Source organism: Panthera tigris, chromosome B2, assembly GCF_018350195.1.
Source record: "Panthera tigris isolate Pti1 chromosome B2, P.tigris_Pti1_mat1.1, whole genome shotgun sequence".
Classification (NCBI taxonomy): domain Eukaryota; kingdom Metazoa; phylum Chordata; class Mammalia; order Carnivora; family Felidae; genus Panthera; species Panthera tigris.
In genome coordinates this window covers 106,188,202-106,208,865 of record NC_056664.1, presented here as the reverse complement: position 1 = coordinate 106,208,865, position 20,664 = coordinate 106,188,202, and the positions used below count along the sequence as shown (strand labels likewise).

Below are 20,664 nucleotides of genomic sequence, written 5' to 3'. Positions count from 1 at the left end.
TTTGATAATTTCCAAATCTTACATTGAGTTTTGGAATTGTTGAGATGGTTTTTTATTTTGCTTATTAGCTTTTACTAGTTTTAATGAATTCCTGTTTGAGCTATAATTTGACAAAATAAATTTAATCAAGTGACTTAACCCACTAAATTGGTAGTCATTAAGTAATATGGAGTTGCAATAAGTAGAGACTTTCTCATAATTTCAGCAATATTGTTTATGGTGCGGAATTCTCTTTTAGCTCCTAAGAGCAGTTACTATCAAAAATGTTTTCAGCTCTTGTGATGATAGGATATTTTGTGAATACCTTATTTAGGCCATAGTAGAAGCAGTGTAACAATTTCCTTAAGAGCACATGCTCTTTTGTTGGGGTGCCCCTGTTTGAATTTCAGTTCTGCCAACTAAATACAAGCTGGTAGGTAGTTCTGAGATGGAAAATTTTTGGAGGGTTGACTACTTCAGGGAACCAACCAATCAGAAAGGATGCCGTTTATGGATAGAGCATATTGAAGGCCCCTTTTAATGTCAAGAAGTAACTCTTCATTTGTTGGATGATGGAGAGTTCTGAGGAGGGCCTGGATAGTGGAGAGGACCTTTGGGGGTTTGGACAACAGCTAGTTACCAACCACGGTAAAAACACTTCAGTACTGTAGCAACTAATGTATCTTTACTAGGGCATATGGCTGATTATCAGTCTGGGTTGTATGTTAGGCAAAGGAAAGAATGAAATTCAGAGAAGGATCTCTGACTAACCTGGCTATATATTGTTATGTGTCACTTACACTGCAAATATCTGCTCATCTGACAAAGTTATGTTCCCTGTTGTCTCCTGGTTTCTGTCCTTCCTAGTCTGTTCATCTTGTTCTGTCTTCTGCCTGAAACATCCTATCCTGGTATACTTGAAAACCATCTTAATTGAACGGGTTAATATAGGACTAGTTGATGTCACACAATTAGTGGTTTATTCAGAAATAGGTTTTGCCAGTAGCATCTTTGGAAAACAAAGGATAAAAATGTCACTGAATGTTTGAATTCTTCTAAAGTTGCTTTGGAGTGTTTCTATAGGATTATTTATCCTGCCAAGGAATTTATGTTCCTACTTGATTTATCAATTGTATTAGTGTCCTAGAACTGCACAAAGGACACAACTGGGTAGCGTCCACAACAAATTTATTGTCTCACAGTTCTGAAATTTACAAGTCCAAAATCAAGGTGTTGGCTGAGTTGGTTCCTTCTGTGGGCTGTGAAGAAGAATCTGTTCCAGGCTGAGTTCTAGTGGCTTGCTGGCAGTCTTTTATGTTGCTGACGTTTAGATGCATCACTACAATCTCTGCTTTCATCTTCAAATGGTGTTCTTTCTGTATCTCTTTGCATAGAATTTGTGTTCAAATTTCCCCATTACACAGTTTGGGGAATCATACTGGATTCCCCAATCCTAATCATATTGGATTAGGGCTCACCCCAGTGACTTAATCTTTTAAAAAAAATTTTTTTTTAATGTTTGTTTATTTTTGAGAGAGAGACAGAGTGTGAGCAGGGGAGGGGCAGACAGGGAGACACAGAATCCAAAGCAGGCTCCAGGCTCTGAGCTGTCAGCACAGAGCCTGACATGGGGCTTGAACCCACGAGCCGTGAGATCATGACCTGAGCCAAAGTTGGACACTTACTGACTGAGCTACCCAGGCGTCCCCCCTCCCCCCGGGGACTTCATCTTAACTTGATTACTGTAAAGACCCTGTTTCCAAATTAGGTTACCTTTTGAGGTTCTTGGGGATTAGGACTTCAACATATCTTTTTGAGGAGATGCAATCAATCTCTGACTATACTAAGTCATACTTACTAGGGTTTTCTTTTTGTTTGTTTCAGAAATTTGAGGGTATTTGTCATATTGGCTTTTATCAGTATTGATTTGTTTTAAATCTTTGAAATTTCTCTTCAATTCTAAGCAGATTTTTTCTAAATTGTGTACTTTACACTGGAGACCAGTAATCACCCAAATCATATGTACTTAAGTCATATTTTCTTTAAATATGTTTACTATTTTGTGAAAATACTTTTTTCTTTTGAAATTTTAATGTAATTAAATGTGATGTGATGGATGACAATTTGAAGTCAGCATACTACAGATACTGTTTTTATTTCCTTGTAGAAACCTTCCCAGTAATGTTTGTCTAGTCTAACCATGGTACGTTGTTTCATTGTACTTCTTCCTAGGCAGTGAGTGATTAATATCTCACTTACAGAAAGCTTCTACAAGATGAGAATAAAATCTTGTATATAGTGTTGTAATAAGGCAGATTAAATATTCTATTGTCACTACTTCATTAGACTTGTACTTTTACTTCAGAACTTTCTTGAAATTCTTCAAGTTACGTTGTATTCGCAAGTGTGATTTCAGACAGTCTTAAAAAAACAACGGTTGAGTTTTCTCGTTTTTTAATAAAAATCGTTGGGAAAATATTAGATGACACATAAATATTTCTTTTAAACACTTCTAGTGTACTAATAGTATAAATATATTTGTGCAGGTTTTGACCGGATCCTCTCGTCAAAGTTATTCACCTTCTGGCTATCAGGATTTCAGTAAGTGGGAATCAGTGCTGAAAATAAAAGAAGGACTGCTAAGGCAGAAAGAAATTGTAATTGATCGGTGAGTCTATTTTCTTATTTACTAAATATTTCAGGCACACAGAAATGTAGATTACTAAAACAAATGGTATCTACTACTTAGAGTTTAAGAAATACAATCTTACAAATACACTGTCTCATTTCTGTCCCTCCCTCATCCCACCCCCTTAAAGAACCCCTATCAGAACTGAGGGTTGGTGTGTTCCTTCTGTTTTCTACCATCGTTTCATTTATGTTAGAGTAACTCATTTGGAAACTCCACTGTCTTTTTTTTATATGTAGAAAGTTAGCTGCAATGCTAATGAACTGTCAGAGCTACAGGCTGTATCTCTGTGTTTTATACTTGGAAACTATCAAATTGGAAAGCTACTTTAAAGTGCTAATACTTTTAACTAGTGTGTGTTAGATATGAAGGCAAAGAAACTATGAAAATCATGAATGTTTAAAATTAAATGACTTACAGATAAGAATTTTGGAAATTTGGGGGGACAGTTCAGAAATGTTGCATTTTTGAGTACCAAAGCTCTGAAAAAAAGTTTTTGTACTTAATAGACAGTCTCCTGATTATTTTGAGCAATGAACATTAATTTTTAATTATATTATCCTTGATGTATGTTAGTTCTACATAAGTTATGTATACTTTAGGGTTAGTTAAACCTGTGTGTGTAGTAATGGGGAAATTGAGGAGACATTTTTTTCTTAATGCTAGTTACTACTTATTTTCATGTGCTTATTTGAGATAAAGTAGTAGACATTTTAGCCTTAAAATTAAATCCCAGTTCAAATCTTTCAATATATTTAGGGGCGCCTGGGTGGCTCAATCGGTTGTGTCTGACTCTTGATTTTGGTTCAGGTCATCATCTCACAGTTGTGGGCTCAAGCCCCACATCGGGGTGTGCGCTGTCAGCACAGAGCCTGTTTGGGATTCTCTCTCCCTCTCTCTCTGCCCCTCCCCCACCTGTGTGCTCACACACACTCTCTCTTCCCCAAAATAGATAAATAAAACTTAAAAGATATTAAAAAGATAAGTATATTTAATAGCTGAAGTTGCAAAAGATTTTGCTTAGGAATTTACCATTATTAAGCAGTATCTACTGGAGGGTAACTAGAGCACGGATATCTGAACTTTTTTTCTCTACTATGTTCCCAACATCTTGAACAGATCCTGGCACTTAGTATATGCTTAATGTTTGATACTTGTGAGGCAGGAGGGGAGAAAGACTTGAGAGACAAGTTGACCAGAGTAAAGCCATTTTGATTTTAGGCTGACTCTTAACCTGAAGGTCAGCAAGTCATAAAAAAGAGTCACAAGATCTGACTCATAGAAAACCACAAGACCCCACTCCCTCCGGCGGTAAAAGCCACATAGGTTGGACATTCTTAAAATTGTTCCCTGTGGGTAATTCCAAAACTGTAAAACAATGGAAAAACCAAACTGCCCAATGTGAATGAAAAACCCAAAGTTAAAGAGTACGCTCCTTTCTGTATGGTTAGCTAATTTTATAACAAACTTGTAAAACCCTTTGTTAGAGACAAAGAGGAGCCGTCTGCCTCACCTGGGAGGAGAGACCACTACGTTGTCTGTGAAGTAGCAGCTTTCTTGTTTCTACACTTAATAAATCTTTGCCCCTTTCTCTAAATGGCTAGCTCTTAAATTCTTTCCCACACAAAGCTAAGAACCCTCTTGGCCATGGGCCTGACACCCTCCCTCTGGAGGCCTTGCCCGTCTGACATCACTTGCATATTTGATAAATGAATGAAGATTCTAGAAGATAGTTTTGATTGAGTTTATGAAAAGGCTGTATAAAAGTATTAGATATTTTTAGTACAAGTAAATTTTGTAAGTGGGTAATTATAGACCCTGATGGACATATATTTTGTACACTTAGAAATTTAATTCACTGTACATACTTGAAATTAATATTTTTTAAGCAGACTGAAATTCAGAATTTTATTAATATGGGTGTACTCTCCCTCAAAACAATCAATCTATTGACTTTTATTATTTTTTAAACACCATTGTAATTACTGTTCCACTGGGTATAAATAAGTTAATAGGTATCTTAGTTCATTTGGGCTGCTTTAATAAAATATCATAGACTGGGTGGCTTACAAACAACAGAAACTTATTTCTCCTTGTTCTGGAGACGAAGAAGTCCAAGTTGAAGGCACCAGTAGAAGATTCATTGTCTAGTGAGGGTCTTCTTTCTGTTTCGTAGATGGCTGTCTTCTTCCTGCAACCTCACATGGTAAAAGAGGTGAGGGAGTTCCTTGGGGCCTCTCTTATAAAGGCACTAATTCTATTCATGAGGACTCTGCCCTCATGACCTAATCATCTCCCACAGGCCCCTAATCTCCTTATACCATCACATTGGGCTTTGGGATTTAATATATAAATTTTTTGTTGGGGTGGGGCACAAACATTCTATGATAGTAGGAAATGCATATAATTATCAACATAATCTATTAAAAAATATATATTTCCCAAGTTTGTATCCTGTAGAAAGGTACTAAGGAAATAATCTAAAATAATGCAAGTTGCTCAATTTCGCATTTCTTTATCTAGTCGCATTTACCTATGCAGCTCCCTTCTTATACCGAGTTTTAGAGCATGAGGCTTCAGTGAGTGAATGTATTTAAAAATCTTAATACTGCCAGATGCATGGGTACCATCAGCAAATAGTAGCCACATACACATGATTTGCAAATAATAGTTTTGTTTCTGGGCTTGTTTCTCCTCAGTAGACTCCAGCCCCCTCACAGAAGAGACTGTTTCTTGTACATTTTATTACTCATAATAGGTACTCACCAAACATTCATTAAGGGGAAATAACTTCATTTTAATGGAAAAGAGGTTAAGGTTGCTGGTTAGCCTGTGCTGTTACTGATACTAGTAGTTCTTATAATTGCTCACCTTTTGCTACTGGATTGATCAGATAAAATTTAGGGATAAGTCATTGTACTTGAGACTGATCCAGAGAGGCCACCCTTAAACCTTCTGCAATGACACAGTGAGTTAATGCTATTAGTAAATGACACTGGCAGGGTAGAGGGGAATTCTCATTTTATCGTTACTTATAGTTTGCAATATGTGTATTTGCTATTTAATTGTGTGTGGAAGTAAAATCACATAATTGTATTAGTAAGCTTTTAAAAATCAGTAGTGCATTCTTTGGTGTAGTGTGGATACTTATTTTATTGAAATCACAGCATCCTTTTAATTGCTTTACATGCTAAGGTTTATGATCAGAATCTTAAAGCAAGGCCTAGATGTATATACTATGGTTATTAAAAATTATTGGAACTCCATCCTTATGTATTTGATCAGTTAACATGTGAGATTTTATTGATGGCAATTTGTAGTACATGTCTTTTACTTTGAGAGGGACTCCATAATGCAAGAGTAGTTATTTTTCATCACAGGTGTTGAAGTGAGGTTTGGTTACATTTTTTTTTAATTTTTTTTTTTTAATGTTTATTTCTGAGACAGAGAGACACAGCATGAGTGGGGGAGAGGCAGAGAGAAAAGGAGACACAGAATCCGAAGCAGGCTCCAGGCTCTGAACTGTCAGCATAGAGCCTGATGCGGGCCTCGAACTCACAAACCGTGAGATTATGACCTGAGCCGAAGTCCGTCGCTCAACTGACTGAGCCACCCAGGCGCCCCAAGATTTGATTACTTTTATCAACTGCTTTAAACATTTAGATAGTTTTAATAGTTCATTTCTAGCTAAGATATTTTGGTTGTTTATACCTAAGCATATAGTATTATAGAATCAATTTCTAAATTTACATTTGACCTTGAACAGCGTGGTGGTTAGGGACTCTGATCCTTCCGCACAGTTGAAAATCCATGTATAGCTGTTTACTTCCCCCAAACCGAAGTGCTAATAGCCTACTGTTGACCTGAAGCCTTCCTGATAACATAGTCAATCAACACATATATTGTATGTATAACATACTGTAGTCTTAAACTAGAGAAAAGAAAATGTTATTAAGAAAATCATAAGGAAGAAGAAATACATTTAATGGTATTATATGTTATTTGTTGAAAAAAATCTGCTATCAGTGTATCTGCACCTTTCAAACTTTTATTGTTCCAAGAGTCATATTGTAGTTCAGTCCCACCTTCTGTACTGCAATTCAGTTTTGACACTAAATACCCTAAGTTAGCATCAGACTCCACAGCTTTAAGGGCACACAGTCCCCAACAAGACTGCCTATCTTCAGATGCCAGTCTGAAGGTGGCATCACCAGAATATCCACACTTCTAACCAACTGGCTACAAATCTGGTGAGTTCCCAGAATTTTTATTGGAGTTTCATTGTGTAGGCACAATTGATTAAATCACTGGCTGCGTGATTGAACTCGGTCACCAGGCTCCTCCTCTCCCTGGCGGTTAGATTGGCTCAGAGTCACAGACCTCCAGTAACATGGTTGGCTTTCTGGTGAATAGTCCCTCCCCATCCTAAAGCTGCTATCTAGAGCCTGTGAGTCACCTCGTTCTCATAAATACGAGAGTTTTCCGGGGGGCTCATTAATAATAAACACTCCAAAGATTTAGAGTCTCCTTCCCAGGAACAAAGGCTGTTTCTTTATAACTCTTTATTATTGATTCTCTATTATTTGTAAAATCTTAAGATTTGCAGATACATATGTAAGAACCCTTTTAATATACCTTGGGAGTATTTTCAAGCTATACACTTAGCTTTGTTTGGCAGGCCCACCTTTGGAGAAATTGAAAATTCTGACTAGCCCAAGAAAAATTAATACAATCCATCCTCTTTTTTTTCAAATTAAAAAATACTAACAAAGTATATTTAGAAGTATATTTCGAAACTAAAGCCCAGGGTCATATTTCATATTGTCCCAAAATGTGTGAAAGCTGATTTTTTTTTTTTTTAATTTTTTTTTTTCAACGTTTTTTATTTTATTTTTGGGACAGAGAGAGACAGAGCATGAACGGGGGAGGGGCAGAGAGAGAGGGAGACACAGAGTCGGAAACAGGCTCCAGGCTCCGAGCCATCAGCCCAGAGCCTGACGTGGGGCTCAAACTCACGGACCGCGAGATCGTGACCTGGCTGAAGTCGGACGCTTAACCGACTGCGCCACCCAGGCGCCCCTGAAAGCTGATTTTGGAAGCCAAGGGTGAGAAGACAGGTTCTTCAAAAACTGTTTTATCCCTTGTTTACAGTACTAGAGATAGTTTGAAAAATGTGAACTAATGAAATAGAGGATACATTTATATACATGGTTGTAGGTTTTTCCTTTTATGTGCCCTCTTTTGAAACAGATTGGGAGAAAGGAAATGCATGGAAAATTAAAAGAATAAAATCTCAGGGTGCCTGGGTGGCTCAGTCGGTTAAGTGTCTAGCTCTTGATTTCAGCTCAGGTCATGATCATTCTTGTAGTCGTGAGACCAAGTTTCACATCGGGCTCCTTGCTGACCATGGAGCCTCCTTGGGATTCTCTTTTTCCTTTTCTTTCTGCTCCTCTCTCTCTCTCTTTCTCAAAATAAATAAATAAACTTAAAAAAAGAATAAACTCTCATCAGTCTTTCTCATTCCATCCTAGATCTTTTGCTACCTGTCCCTTTATTTCAGTTCCCCCCTCTCCTTTTATTTTGGTAATGCATGAGGGGTGTCTCTTTGATAACCATTTCTGTTAAATTATTTAAGATGGTATATTGCGCATAATTCATTTGGTGGTAGTATCCATAATGGCTTCAGAAGCCATTAAGGATTTAAACAAAAAAATTTTTTTAATGTTTATTTTTGAGAGAGAGAGACAGAGTGCGAGTAGGGGAGGGGCAGATAGAGAGGGAGACACAAAATCCAAAGCAGGCTCCAGGCTGTCAGCACAGAGCCCAACAGGGGGCTCGAACTCACAAACCGCAAGATCATGACCTGAGCTGAAGTCGGATGCTTAACCGACTGAGCCACCCAGGCGCCCCAGCCATTAAGGATTTTAAAACTCACAAGGGAAACTATTTTCAGAAACCAAATTTAATTAGAAAAGAAAAGGAACCTTCTCAAAGGTAACAGATACATACTTTTGCTTTTTTGTATTTTCTCAACTAGAGACTGAATTTGTGCATGTTCTTATTTGTTCCCTGGATCAGGGACAGGATCACTGCATTTCTAGGTAGGTCCAATATTTCTTTTAGTCACATAGTTGTTGTAGCAGCTCCTTGATTTCACAATTTTGACCTAAATTTTTTAAATATATTTTCTGATTTAAAGGCCATATTTATTAAGTATTCTACCTGATTCCTTTTTTGTTCTGTTGTAATAGTCCCTACTCTGGTCAGGACCTTACTGTCTGTTTCAGTCAATTCTTGGCAAAAGGAAGGTCTGGGACTCACTGGGTACCAGCTCTCACTTTTTTTTTTTTTTTTTTTTTTAATGTTTATTTATTCTTAGAGAGAGAGAGAGCAAGAGCAGGGGAGGGGCAGAGAGAGGGAGACACAGAATCTGGAACAGGCTCCAGGCTCCCAGCTGTCACCACAGAGCCCGACAACGGGGCTCGAACTTACAAACCGTGAGATCATGACCTGAGCCAAAGTCAGACGCTTAACTGACTGAGCCACCCAGGTGCCCCTCACTTTTTTTTTTTTTAACTGTGAAGAAAAAAAAAAATCACATAACATGAAATCTGTCATTTTAACACATCTTTAAGTATGCAGTACAGTTTTAGCTTATGCATAATTTTTTACAGTAGAGTTCTAGAACTTTTTCAGTTTGCATGCCTGAAACTCTGTACCCATTCAGCAACAACTCCTCAGGTCCTCCGCACCCCAGCCCATGGAAACCATCATTATACTTTTCTGCTTCCATAAGTTTGACCACATTTTTTTGATAATGTAGGGGAGGAAAAAGTTTTTCTTGACCCTTTAGGGCTCCCTGGCTGGATCTTGAAATTAAACTGACAAAACAGATGAACAGTGGAAAAGCATACAAATTTATTTAATACAAGTTTTATGTGACATAAGAGCCTTTATAAGGAAGTGAAGACCCATAGTAACTGACCTATTTTATGCTAAGCTTGTTGAAGAATGGATAGTCATGGAAGAATATGATAGATTAAGAAGTATGAGGTAATTGTGTAGTAAACTGGGAGAAATTTAGCAAGGCATTTTTGGTAGGATTCTTCCTTGGGTCCTTTAGTCTTCAGAGATAGGGATGTACCTTTCCTCTGGGGTTGGGGGGGGGCACCTCCCACTTGAGTGTTTTGTGACCTGTTTAGGGAAGAAGGGCAAGGGTGGGGAGGAGGTCAGAGTGACCTTGCTTTTGTTATTTCCTCAAACTCCTTTGACTTAAAACATTCAGTATACCAAGGTGCCATATTTTGGGTTAGCATGTCCTGAACCCAGTCAAATCCTCCTATAAGTGGAATGATGCAGTATTTGTCCCTTTATGACTGCTTATTGCACCTAGTATGACATCCTCAAGGTTCATCCGTGTTGTAGCATATGACAGAATTTCTTCTGCTTTTTAGACATTGTATGTATATGACATTTTTCTTTATTTATCCATTGATGGACATTTAGGGTGTTTTCATCTCTTGTCTATTATGAATATTACCTTTGTTTTTGAAAGATATTTTGGTTGATATGTAATGCCTTGATTGGCAGTTATTTTCTTTCAGCACTCTGAAGATATTCCATTGCTCTCTGGTTTCTCTTGTCATCCACAAGTCTTCCTGCTGCCATATTGAATTTTGTTATTTTTTGGATGTAATCATTTTTTCTATTTGTTCTCAGCTGTTTTGCTACAATGTGCCTATTTGGTATTTTTGGAGATTAAAGTACTTCTGATTCCAGGTTAATATTTTTCATCAGTTTTGGAAAATTCTTCGTCTTTTCTTTTCAAATACTCTATTGATTTCTCTTTATATTTTTACTAGGACTGCAAAATATCTATGTTAGACAATTATCACCATTTCTCATGTCTTTTTCTTTTATTAAGGAAAGTAGAGAAAAGGGAGGAAAGAGAATTAATTAAATGTTTAACTTAAGAAGACCAGTAAAAGAAGAGTAAACATAAAAGAGAACAAAAGAAATAATAAAAGTAAGAGCAGAAATTAATCAAACGGATAAATCTCTTAGTTCTACTAATCAGGGAAAAAGAAAGATTCAAAATATTAGTAATAAAAAATTATGGATTTCAAGTCAGTATTATAAACTTACATCAGCAAATCTGAACACACAGAAGAAAATGAATAATTTTAAAGGAATACCAAAATTGACTTGAAAAGAAATGGAAAACTTGCATAAATAAGTAATGTTCAAGGAATATAATCAGATGATGTTAACTAGATATATTGAGGTGGTGCCTGGGTGGCTCAGTCGGTTGAGCATCCGACTTCGGCTCAGGTCATGATCTCGTGGTCTGTGAGTTCGAGTCCCGTGTCGGGCTCTGTGCTGACAGTTCAGAGCCTGGAGCCTGCTTTGGATTCTGTGTGTGTCTCTCTCTCTGCCCCTCTCCCGCTCATGCTCTGTCTCTCTCTCTGTCAAAAATAAATCAAAACATTAAAAAAAATTAAAAAAAGATATATTGAGGTGGTTATTTCACAATATATACACATCAATGTGTTATACTCAATCATTGTTATATATTTGAAATTAATATGTCATATATCAATTATACTTCACTTAAAAAAAAGTATAATCGACAATCATAAGTCTTCTAGATCCAGATAGTTTTAGAAATAAGATTTGCCAAATTGTATCTTTAGCGTGTTTTGTTTTCCTTTCCCATTGAAAAAAGGGGGGAGGTGCCCGAGTGGCTTAGTTGGTTAAGTGTCAGACTTTTGATTTCAGCTCAGATCATGATTTCATGGTTCACGAGATCCAGCCCTAGTGTTGGGCTCTGTGCTGACAGTGAAGCCTGCTTGGGATTCATTCTCATTCATCTTCCCTCCCTCCCTCTCTCTCTCTCCCTCCCTCCCTCCCTCTCGCCGCCCCCATCTTTCTCTCTCTGCCCCTTTCCCACTTGCCTGCTCTCTCTCTCTCAAAATAAATAAATAAACATTTTAAAATAGTGGGGCTTTTTTTGTTTTTGTTTTTTGTAGATAGCATATAGTTGAATCTTTATCCATTTGGACAGTGTCTGCTTTTTAATTGGAGTTATTTAGACCATTTACATTTTGTAATTATTGATATAGTTAAGTTTAAATTTCCTGTCTTGGCTGTTTGTTTTCTAATTGTCCCATCTGTTCTGGGTTCCCCTTTTCTTTCTCTTAAATTAGTATTTTTTTTTTATAATTCCCTTTATGTCCTTTGTTGGCTTATTAGCTATAACTCTTTATTGAGTTATTATAGTGGTTGCTATAGAGTTTATAATATACATCTTTAAAGTGCAGTAGTCTACCCTCAAGCATTACTTTACCATATACTGCTTCATGTATAAACATAAGAATCTTATGAAAATATACTTCCATTTTTCTTCTCCCAGTCCGTGAGATATTTTGTCATACATTTTACTTCTACAAAGATGATAAACCCCACAGGACATTATCAGTTTGTTTGTTTGCTTTACGCCATCTGTTGTCTTTTAAAGATATCTAAATAATAAGAACAGTATATTATGTATTTGTCCATGTAGTTACCATTTTTAGTGCTCTTCTTTTGTGTGGATCCCAGATTTTCATTTAGTATTGGTTTCCTTTACTTGGAGATGTTCCTTTATCATTTCTTATAGTTGAAGTCTGCTGTGATGGATTCTTTGAGCTTTTTAAGGTTTCAAAAAAGTCTCTTTCACCTCTGTCTTTGATGAATTCTAGGTTGGTAGTTTTTATTTTGCTTTAAAATTACCTTGGGCAAAAAATTCTGTAGATTGATACCTTTTAAATTTTCATACTTTAATATAATACTTTAAAGTACTATTGTCTTCTTGTTTGTATTATTTTAGATGAGACATCTGTCCTTTTTACCTTTGTCTTTGTGATTGAACTTATCTTTTTTTCACAGCCTTCTTTTAAGATTTTATCTTTATCACTGATTTTAAGTCATTTGATTAAAATGTTCCTTGGTTTAGTTTTCTTCTTGTTACTTGTGCTTGAGGTTCTCTGGTATTCTTAGATTTGTGGATGTACAGATCTCGTTAAATCTGGAAACATTTTGGCCAGTTTTCTACAAATATTTTTCCTGTGTCTACCCCCCTTTAGAGATTCTAATTATATATATATATATATATATATATATATATATATATATATATATATACATACATACATACATATATATACATTCCTCTTAAAGAAATCCCACAGCTCACTGATGCTCAGGTCATGATCTTGCAGTTCATGGGCTCGAGCCCTGCATCCGGCTCTGCGCTGACAGTGTGGAGACTGCTTGGGATTTTGTCTCTCTCACTCTCTTTCTGCCCCTCCCCTGCTCTCTCTCTCTCAAAATAAATCAATACACTTAAAAAATAAAAATATAAGTTATATTATCCTGCTTCTTTGCATGCCTGGTAATTTTTGATCAAGCGCTAGGCATTACAGATTTTAACATTTTTTGGATGTCACATGTGTTTGGATTCCTGAACTTTGTTCTGGAGTCAGAATTGCCCTTTGTTGAAAAGTGCTGCTAAATGATGCCCTGTGAATTATGAAGTTTTCCACTGTGGCATTTGAAAGCAAGCACACTTCTAGGACCCGTGTAAGCTTCAGGCACTGTTCATTCTTATCTTTTTGGTGGACCACCACCTGCCATCCTCCCCCACATATGCACTTTAAGTAGCTCCTCATGTGTTTATTCATTAGTACTCAACTAAATATTCAGGGTGACTCTGCACTGTGAGTTCTGATTGCCTTGGTTTCTCCAGCATCCCAGCTTTGTCTTTTCAGTTCAGAGAGAGGCCTCTTTCCCTGTGTTGGGTAGGGCCTGCAGCAGTAGGCTCTGGCAGTCATAGAGCTCACCTCATTTGTTGCCCATCCCTCAGAAGTCACTGTTCCTAATTAACTGATGCCCAGTGTCTTGAGAGTCCTTGTTTCCCGTATTTTGTTCCATTTTGTAATTGTGTCAGGCAGAAAGGCACAGCTTGTGTCTATTACTCTGTCTTGGCCAGAAGAAGAAGTTTAGTTTTCTTGGTAAAGCTTGAAATTCTTTGACAAGTGTCGTGACTCTCCTAGTTTATCTGTTTACTATTTTTTTTTAACATTTATTTGTTTTTGAGAGAGCACTAGGGGGGCAGGTCAGGGGGGGGCAGAGAGGGAAACACAGAATCCGAAGCAGGCTCCAGGCTCTGAGTTGTCAGCACAGAGCCTGATGGCAGGGCTCAAAGCCAGGAACAGCAAGATAATGACCTGAGCTGAAGTCGGATGCTTAACCAACTGAGCCACTCAGGAGCCCCTAACTGTTTACTATTTTGTTTTCTATTTGAATTTTCTTTAAGATTAGTGTATCTAAAAAATTAAATGGCTCAGAGTAGAATAAGTTCTCTGATTCAGTCTGAAACTTATAAGCTAACTTGCTCCAAAAGTTACTTTGTGAGTAATTTTGGAAAATACCAAGCTATATGTTTACCCACATGTATGCTTACTTTTTCTTAAAAGCCTTTCTTCCTCATAACCTTATGATGAGACTTGTTATTAAAGGATTTTTGAAGATTGTCAAAAATACATATAAAGCTCTTAACAGGATACCAGCTACATAACCGTTTTCAAATATAGTTGACCCTGAACAACACGGGTTTGAACTACATATGCCCACTTATAACATGCATTTTTTTTCCAGAAAATACAGTACTATAAATGTATTTTCTGTTCCTTATGATTTTCTTAATAACATTTTCTCTAGCTTTATTATAAGAATATAGTATATAATACATAGAGCATACAAAATATGTGTTAGTCAACTGTTTACATTATTGGTAGGGCTTCCAGTCAACAGCAGGCTTTCGGTAGTTAACTTGTTGGGGAGTCAAATATTATATGCCGGTTTTAACTGCATGACAGGGCAGGGAGGGTCAGTGCCCATAACCCCCACATTGTTCAGGCATCAACTGTATATAAGGGTACATATTCACAAAAGTTAAATAACTTGATTAAAGTAAGCTATGAGTTGCTGAGGAAAGATTTGAACTTCAGTGTGTCTGTTTCCAACATGAAGTTCCATTAAAGTGAAACATCTGAGCTTTCCAAAGATGCAAACTCTGTCACCACGTGAGTTCTCCATCATTGGAGATGGTTATGTGTAGACTGTGTAACCTAGGATGTTGCTGAGAAGATGCAGGCCTAGAACAGCAGTTAGGATGATACTTGCGAAAATACCTTTCATCTCTGACAGTGAGATTCTCAGAACTGTCAGTGTTAAACAGAATTTGCATGGATGAAAATAATGGGTTTTAAGGTAAAGGCATTCTAAATTGAGGACATAACATTTATTATATTAGGTAACAAGAAGAAAGGAAGCAAAACATGACTTTGTTATTACTAAGAAGGATAGTCTACAAAATACTGTATTTTATAAAACGCAAGAAATACTCTACAGTATAAATACCCTTTCTGTATTCGGCATAACCCATGGTGTGGTGGTTTTTTAAATTTCCCTATTATGAATGTTAATATTGATAATACTCTTAACTCTTACATTAAATTATTGGAATAAAGTTCTACTCTTAAATGGTCTCTTAGAAAAGCATATTCTTTATAATGTCTCCTCAATTTATGTTTTGCAGGCAGAAGCAGCAAATTAGCCACTTACACGAGAGGATAAGGGATAATGAAATACGGGCACAACATGCCATGTTAGGACATTATGTGAACTGTGAAGATTCTTTTGTGGCTAGTTTGCAGGTAAGGTGTAGAGAATTTTGTAGTTGTTGTTTATTAATAAAGTATGTGTTAATTATATGCTGACCTTGTAATATTAGGATGCTTTTTAATTAATCATGTTCATGTTTACATACATAGTAAAAGATGTCCCAAGAATTGTCTTCTAGATGTCAGGTTCACATCCCCTTCTAGATGTCAGGTTCACACCCCACACAGGAATTACTGCTACCAGTTTCTAGTGTATCCTTCTAGAGTTGATATGTATCACTAGCAGATATAAATGTATTTTATTCCTCTATCTTCACAAAAAGTATCAAAATATATACATTATCCATTCATCTTGCTTTTCTCCTTTATATTACATAAATTATATAAAATGCAGTGATTAAAAAAGCAGAGAAAAACTCAGAAATACAGAGAACAAACTGATGGTTGCCTGGAGGAATGGGCAGAACAGGTGAAGGGGAGTGGGAGTTACAGACTTCCAGTTATGGAATGGATAAGGCATGGGGGATAAAAGGTACAGAACAGGGTATGCAGTCAGTGGTCTTGTAATAGTGTTGTATGGTGACAGATGGTAGCTACACTTGTCGTGAGCACAGCGTAACAGATAGACTTGTCGAATCACTATGTTGCACACCTGAAACTAAAGTAATGCAGGTCAACTGTACTTCTGTTAAAACAATTTCAGTGATTATTTCTATGTCATTACAAAGACAACATCCTTTTCCTTTGCTTTTACCGCTGATTGATTTCCCATTTTATGGAGATAGCAGAATTTATTCATCTTGTCCCTACTAGTCAGAATTTGGGTTGTTTCTTGTTTGGGGCTACTATGAATAATGTTGTGGAGAATAAAACACTGTTTTGCTCATGCGAGTGTTTTTAACTTAAATTCTCTCTAGTGAAATTTATAGGTATTATAAGAGTTGGTTACTTTTACTGATGTTGTCAAATCGCTATTGTATTAACACACTGTGAGATTTTTGCCTTTCTAGTGGGTTTGCATAAAGGGTAGGATGGTGGAGTTATCTCCGTGGTTTTAAAAAAATGTTAGAATTCTGTTAAAATACATAATTTCTACCATCATAGAAAGATAACATAGCATCATAGAACATAAAATCTACCATCATAACCGTTTTTTTTCATCCTAACCATTTAAAAAAAAATTTTTTTTTAACGTTTATTTACTTTTGAGACAGACAGGGACAGAGCATGAACGGCGGAGGGTCAGAGAGAGAGAGGGAGACGCAGAATCTGAAACAGGCTCCAGGCTCTGAGCTGTCAGCACAGAGCCCGACACGGGGCTGGAACTCACGAGCCGTGAGATCATGACCTGAGCTGAAGTCGGACGCTTAACCGACTGAGCCACCCAGGCGCCCCCATCCTAACCATTTTTAAGTGTGCAGTTCAGTGGTGCAAATACACTTATAATATTTTGCAACGATCACCACCATCCATTTCCATACCTCTTCACATCTTACAAAACTGAAATTTTGTACCCGTTAAACAGCAACTGTCTATTCACCTCCCCAACCCCTGGCAACTACTGTTCTACTTTATGTCTCTATGATTTTGATTACTCCAATTATCTTGTGTAAAATAAATCATACGGTATTTGTCTTTTTGTGACTGCCTTATTGCACTTAGTATAGTTTCCTCCAGGTTCATCCATACACTAGCATGTGTCAGAGTTTCATTCCTTTTAAAGGCTGAATAATATTCCATCATTTGTATATCACAGTTTGTTTTATCCGTTCATCTGTTGACTGGCATTTTGTCTGCTTCCACATATTAGCTCTAGTAAGTAATGCTGCCATGAACATTTTTTATATTTATTTGAACATGGGTATATAAATATCTCTTGAAGACCCTGCCTTCAGTCCTTTTGAGTATATACCCAGAAGTAGAATTGCGGGATCATATAGTAATTCTATTTTTAAGGTTTTGAGGAAGCACCATACTGTTTTCCATAGTGACTGTACCGTTTTGCATTTCCACCAGCAGTATTACAGGGTTCTGGTTTGTCCACATGGCACCAACACTTGTTATTTTTTGTTTTGTTTTTTGATAGTAGCCATCCCAATGGGTATGAGGTGATATCTCATTGTAGTTTTGATAAGCATTTTCTTAAAGATTAGTGGTATGAGCATCTTTTTATGGCTTATTGGCTCTTGGTATGTCTTCTTTTTTTTTTTAATGTTTGTTTATTTTTTGAGAGAGAGAGAGTGGGAGGGACGGTGGGAGAGGCACAGAGAGAGGAGGAAAGAGAAAAATCTCAAGCTCTGTTGGCAATGTCTTCTTATTCACAAAAATTTTTTTTAAGAATTTTTCTTAATGTTTATTTATTTTTGAGAGAAACAGAGAGAGAGGGAGACACAGAATCTGAAGCAGGCTCCCGATGCGGGGCTCGAACTCATGGACTGCGAGATCATGACCTGAGCCAAAGTCGGACGCTTAACCAAGTGACGCGCCCAGGCGCCCCGATGCACAAAATTTTTTTTAATTTTTCAAGTCCAGTTTGTCTACTTTTTCTTTTATTGCCTGTGCCTTTGGGGTCATATCCAAGACATATCGCCAAATTCATTGTCTTGAAGCTTTTGCTACATGTTTTCTTTTACGAGTTTTATAGTTTTAGGTCTTATGTTTAGCTCTTTGACCTACTGTGAGTAATTTTTGTATATGGTATTTGGCAAGGGTCCAGCTTCATTCTTTCCATGTGGATAATCCTGTTTTCTCAGCACTATTTGTTGAAAAGACTCTTTTCCATATTGAATGGTCTTAGCACCTGATCCAAAATCATTTGACCGTGTATGCCAGGGTTAATTTCTGGGCTCTATATTCCATTCCATTGGTCTATATATGTCTTTCATTATCCACACATTATTCATAACAGCACCACACTGTTTTGATCACTGTGGCTTTGTATTAAGTTTTGAAGTCTGGAAGTGTGAGTCCCCCAGGTTTTTCTTCTTTTTAAGATTCTTTAAGCTATTTGTGGTCCCTTGAGATTCTATATGAACTTTAGGGTGGCTTTTTCTCCTTTTGCAAAATAATGTGATTTTGATAGGGATTGAATCGAATCTGTAGATCACTAGATCACTTTGAGTATTATTAACATCTTCACAATATTAAGTTTTCCAAACCATGAACATGAAATGTATTGCCATTTATTTATGTCTTCTTCAATTTCTTTCAGCAGTGTTTTGTAATTTTTATTATACAAGTCTTTCACAAACCTCCTTGGTTAATTCCTGAGTATTTTATTCTTTTTGATACTGTCATAAATGGGATCGTTTTCATAATTTCCTTTTCAGATTGTTCATTGTTAATGCATCATAGAAATGCAACAGATTTTTGTGTATTGACTTTGTATCCTAATACATTGCTGAATTTACTCAATAGTTCTAACAAGTTTTTTGTGGAATTGTTAGGATTTTCTACATGCAAGATTATATCATCTGTGAACAGAGATAGTTTTACCTTCCTTTCCAATATGGATGCCTTGTATTTCTTTTCCTTGCCTAATTCCTCTGGCTATAACTTCCAGTATTCTGTTGAATAAAAGTGGGGAAAGTGGAATCCTTGCCTTGTTCCTGATCTTAGAGGAAAAGCTTTCAGTCTTTCACCATTGAGTATAATGTTTGCTATCAGTTTTTACTATATAGCTTTTATTATGTTGAAATAGTATTCTTTCAATAGTTTTCTTCCATTCCTAGTTTTTGTGTTTTAGTCATGAAAGATACTGAATTTTGTCATGTGCTTTTTTGACATCAATTGAGATGAGTATGGGTTTTTCCCTTTATTCTGTTAATGTGGTATATTACATTGATGAGTTTTCAAATATAGAACCATGCTCGCATTCCAGGAATAAATTCTACATGGTCATAGATTATAATCCTTTTAAAATACTGCTGCATTCAGATTGTAACTATTGTTGAGGATTTTGGCATCAAAAGATACTGGTCTGTAGTTTTCTTGTGCTGTCTGGCTTTGGTATCAAATAATGCTTGCTTCATAGAATGACTTAGGAAGAGTAGTTTCTTCTCTTTCGGTGTTTGGAAAAGTTTGAAAGGGATTGGTGTTCATTTTTTTCTTTTTTTGTTTTTGTTTTTAACATGTTTGGTAGAATTCACCAGTGAAGCCATCAGGTCCAGGGCAAGGGCTTTTTTAAAGGGCAGAGTTTTGATTAGTGATTCAGTCTCTTACAGATAGGTCTGCTCAGATTTTCTGTTTCTTCATGATTTAGATCGAGGTTTTATGTTTCTAGTAACTTGTCCATTGCGTTTGGTTTATCCAATTTGTTGGCATACAGTTAATCACTCACAGTACTCTGTTACAATCCTTTTTATTTCTTCAAAATTGATATTAATGTCCCCATTATCATTTATGATTTTAGTAATTTGAGTTTTTTTTCCTTAAACCATCTAGGTGAAGGTTTGTCAATTTTGTTTTTTTTTTTTTTTTTCAGAAAACCAAATTTTGGTTTCATTAACTTTCTCTATTTTTATTTTCTCTATTTCATTTATCTCTGTTTTAATCCTTATTATTTCATTCCTTCTGATAATTTTGGATTTCGTTTATTCTCCTTTTTCTAATCCCTTAGGTTGTTAAGTTAGGTTGTTGATGTAAGATCTTTCTCGTTTTCTTCATATGGTTTTAATCTGTTTTTCTCCTGAGTGATGTTGAATTTCTTTTTATATATCTAAGGCCCCATTCATATTTCTTTTCTGTGAAATGTCATTTCATATCCTTTGCTTGTTTTTCTGTTAGGTACTGGTTTTTTACTTACTGATTTTAGAAGCCCTTTGTCTTATAATTTGATTTGAAAATACATTTTCTGAATTTGTCATAATATTTTCTATCTATGTCATTCTATTTCTTTTTCTTGTATCTATTACTTTCTATCATGAAGTCTCTATAATTTTAATGAACATTTTACAAATAAGTTCTGTCTTCACTAATGGACCCATTTAACAGAACAGTTACTAAACATCCACTGTGTTAAATGATGAGGTCACAAAGGTAAAGAATAGTTCCTACCTTGATGAATCTCAGACTACATTGGGAGAGACTATATAGGTAAACATGTTTACCTATTCCTTCAAAATTTGTGTTTACTGTAGGTAAAGCAGTGTGTAGGTGCACAGAATAGAAATGTGAATGAGGTTAGTTTTGCCATTGAGAGTACAGTCTAATTGGAACATAGACAGAGGGTCTTTGAGACCTTATAACAAAATTTATATGGCTGGAAGGGTG

The 20,664-nt window shown here is 36.3% G+C and overlaps 1 protein-coding gene across 2 annotated transcripts in view; it reads left to right on the top strand.

Annotated features, from left to right (window-relative positions):
• Positions 1-20,664, top strand: part of CEP85L (centrosomal protein 85 like) — a 164,178-nt gene that overhangs the window by 89,260 nt on the left and 54,254 nt on the right. For both annotated transcript variants that reach the window (XM_042987080.1, XM_007078775.2), the window contains exons 4-5: positions 2,526-2,647; positions 15,309-15,426. In XM_042987080.1, coding sequence (XP_042843014.1) covers positions 2,526-2,647; positions 15,309-15,426 — 240 coding nt within the window. The remainder of the gene's footprint in view (positions 1-2,525; positions 2,648-15,308; positions 15,427-20,664) is intronic.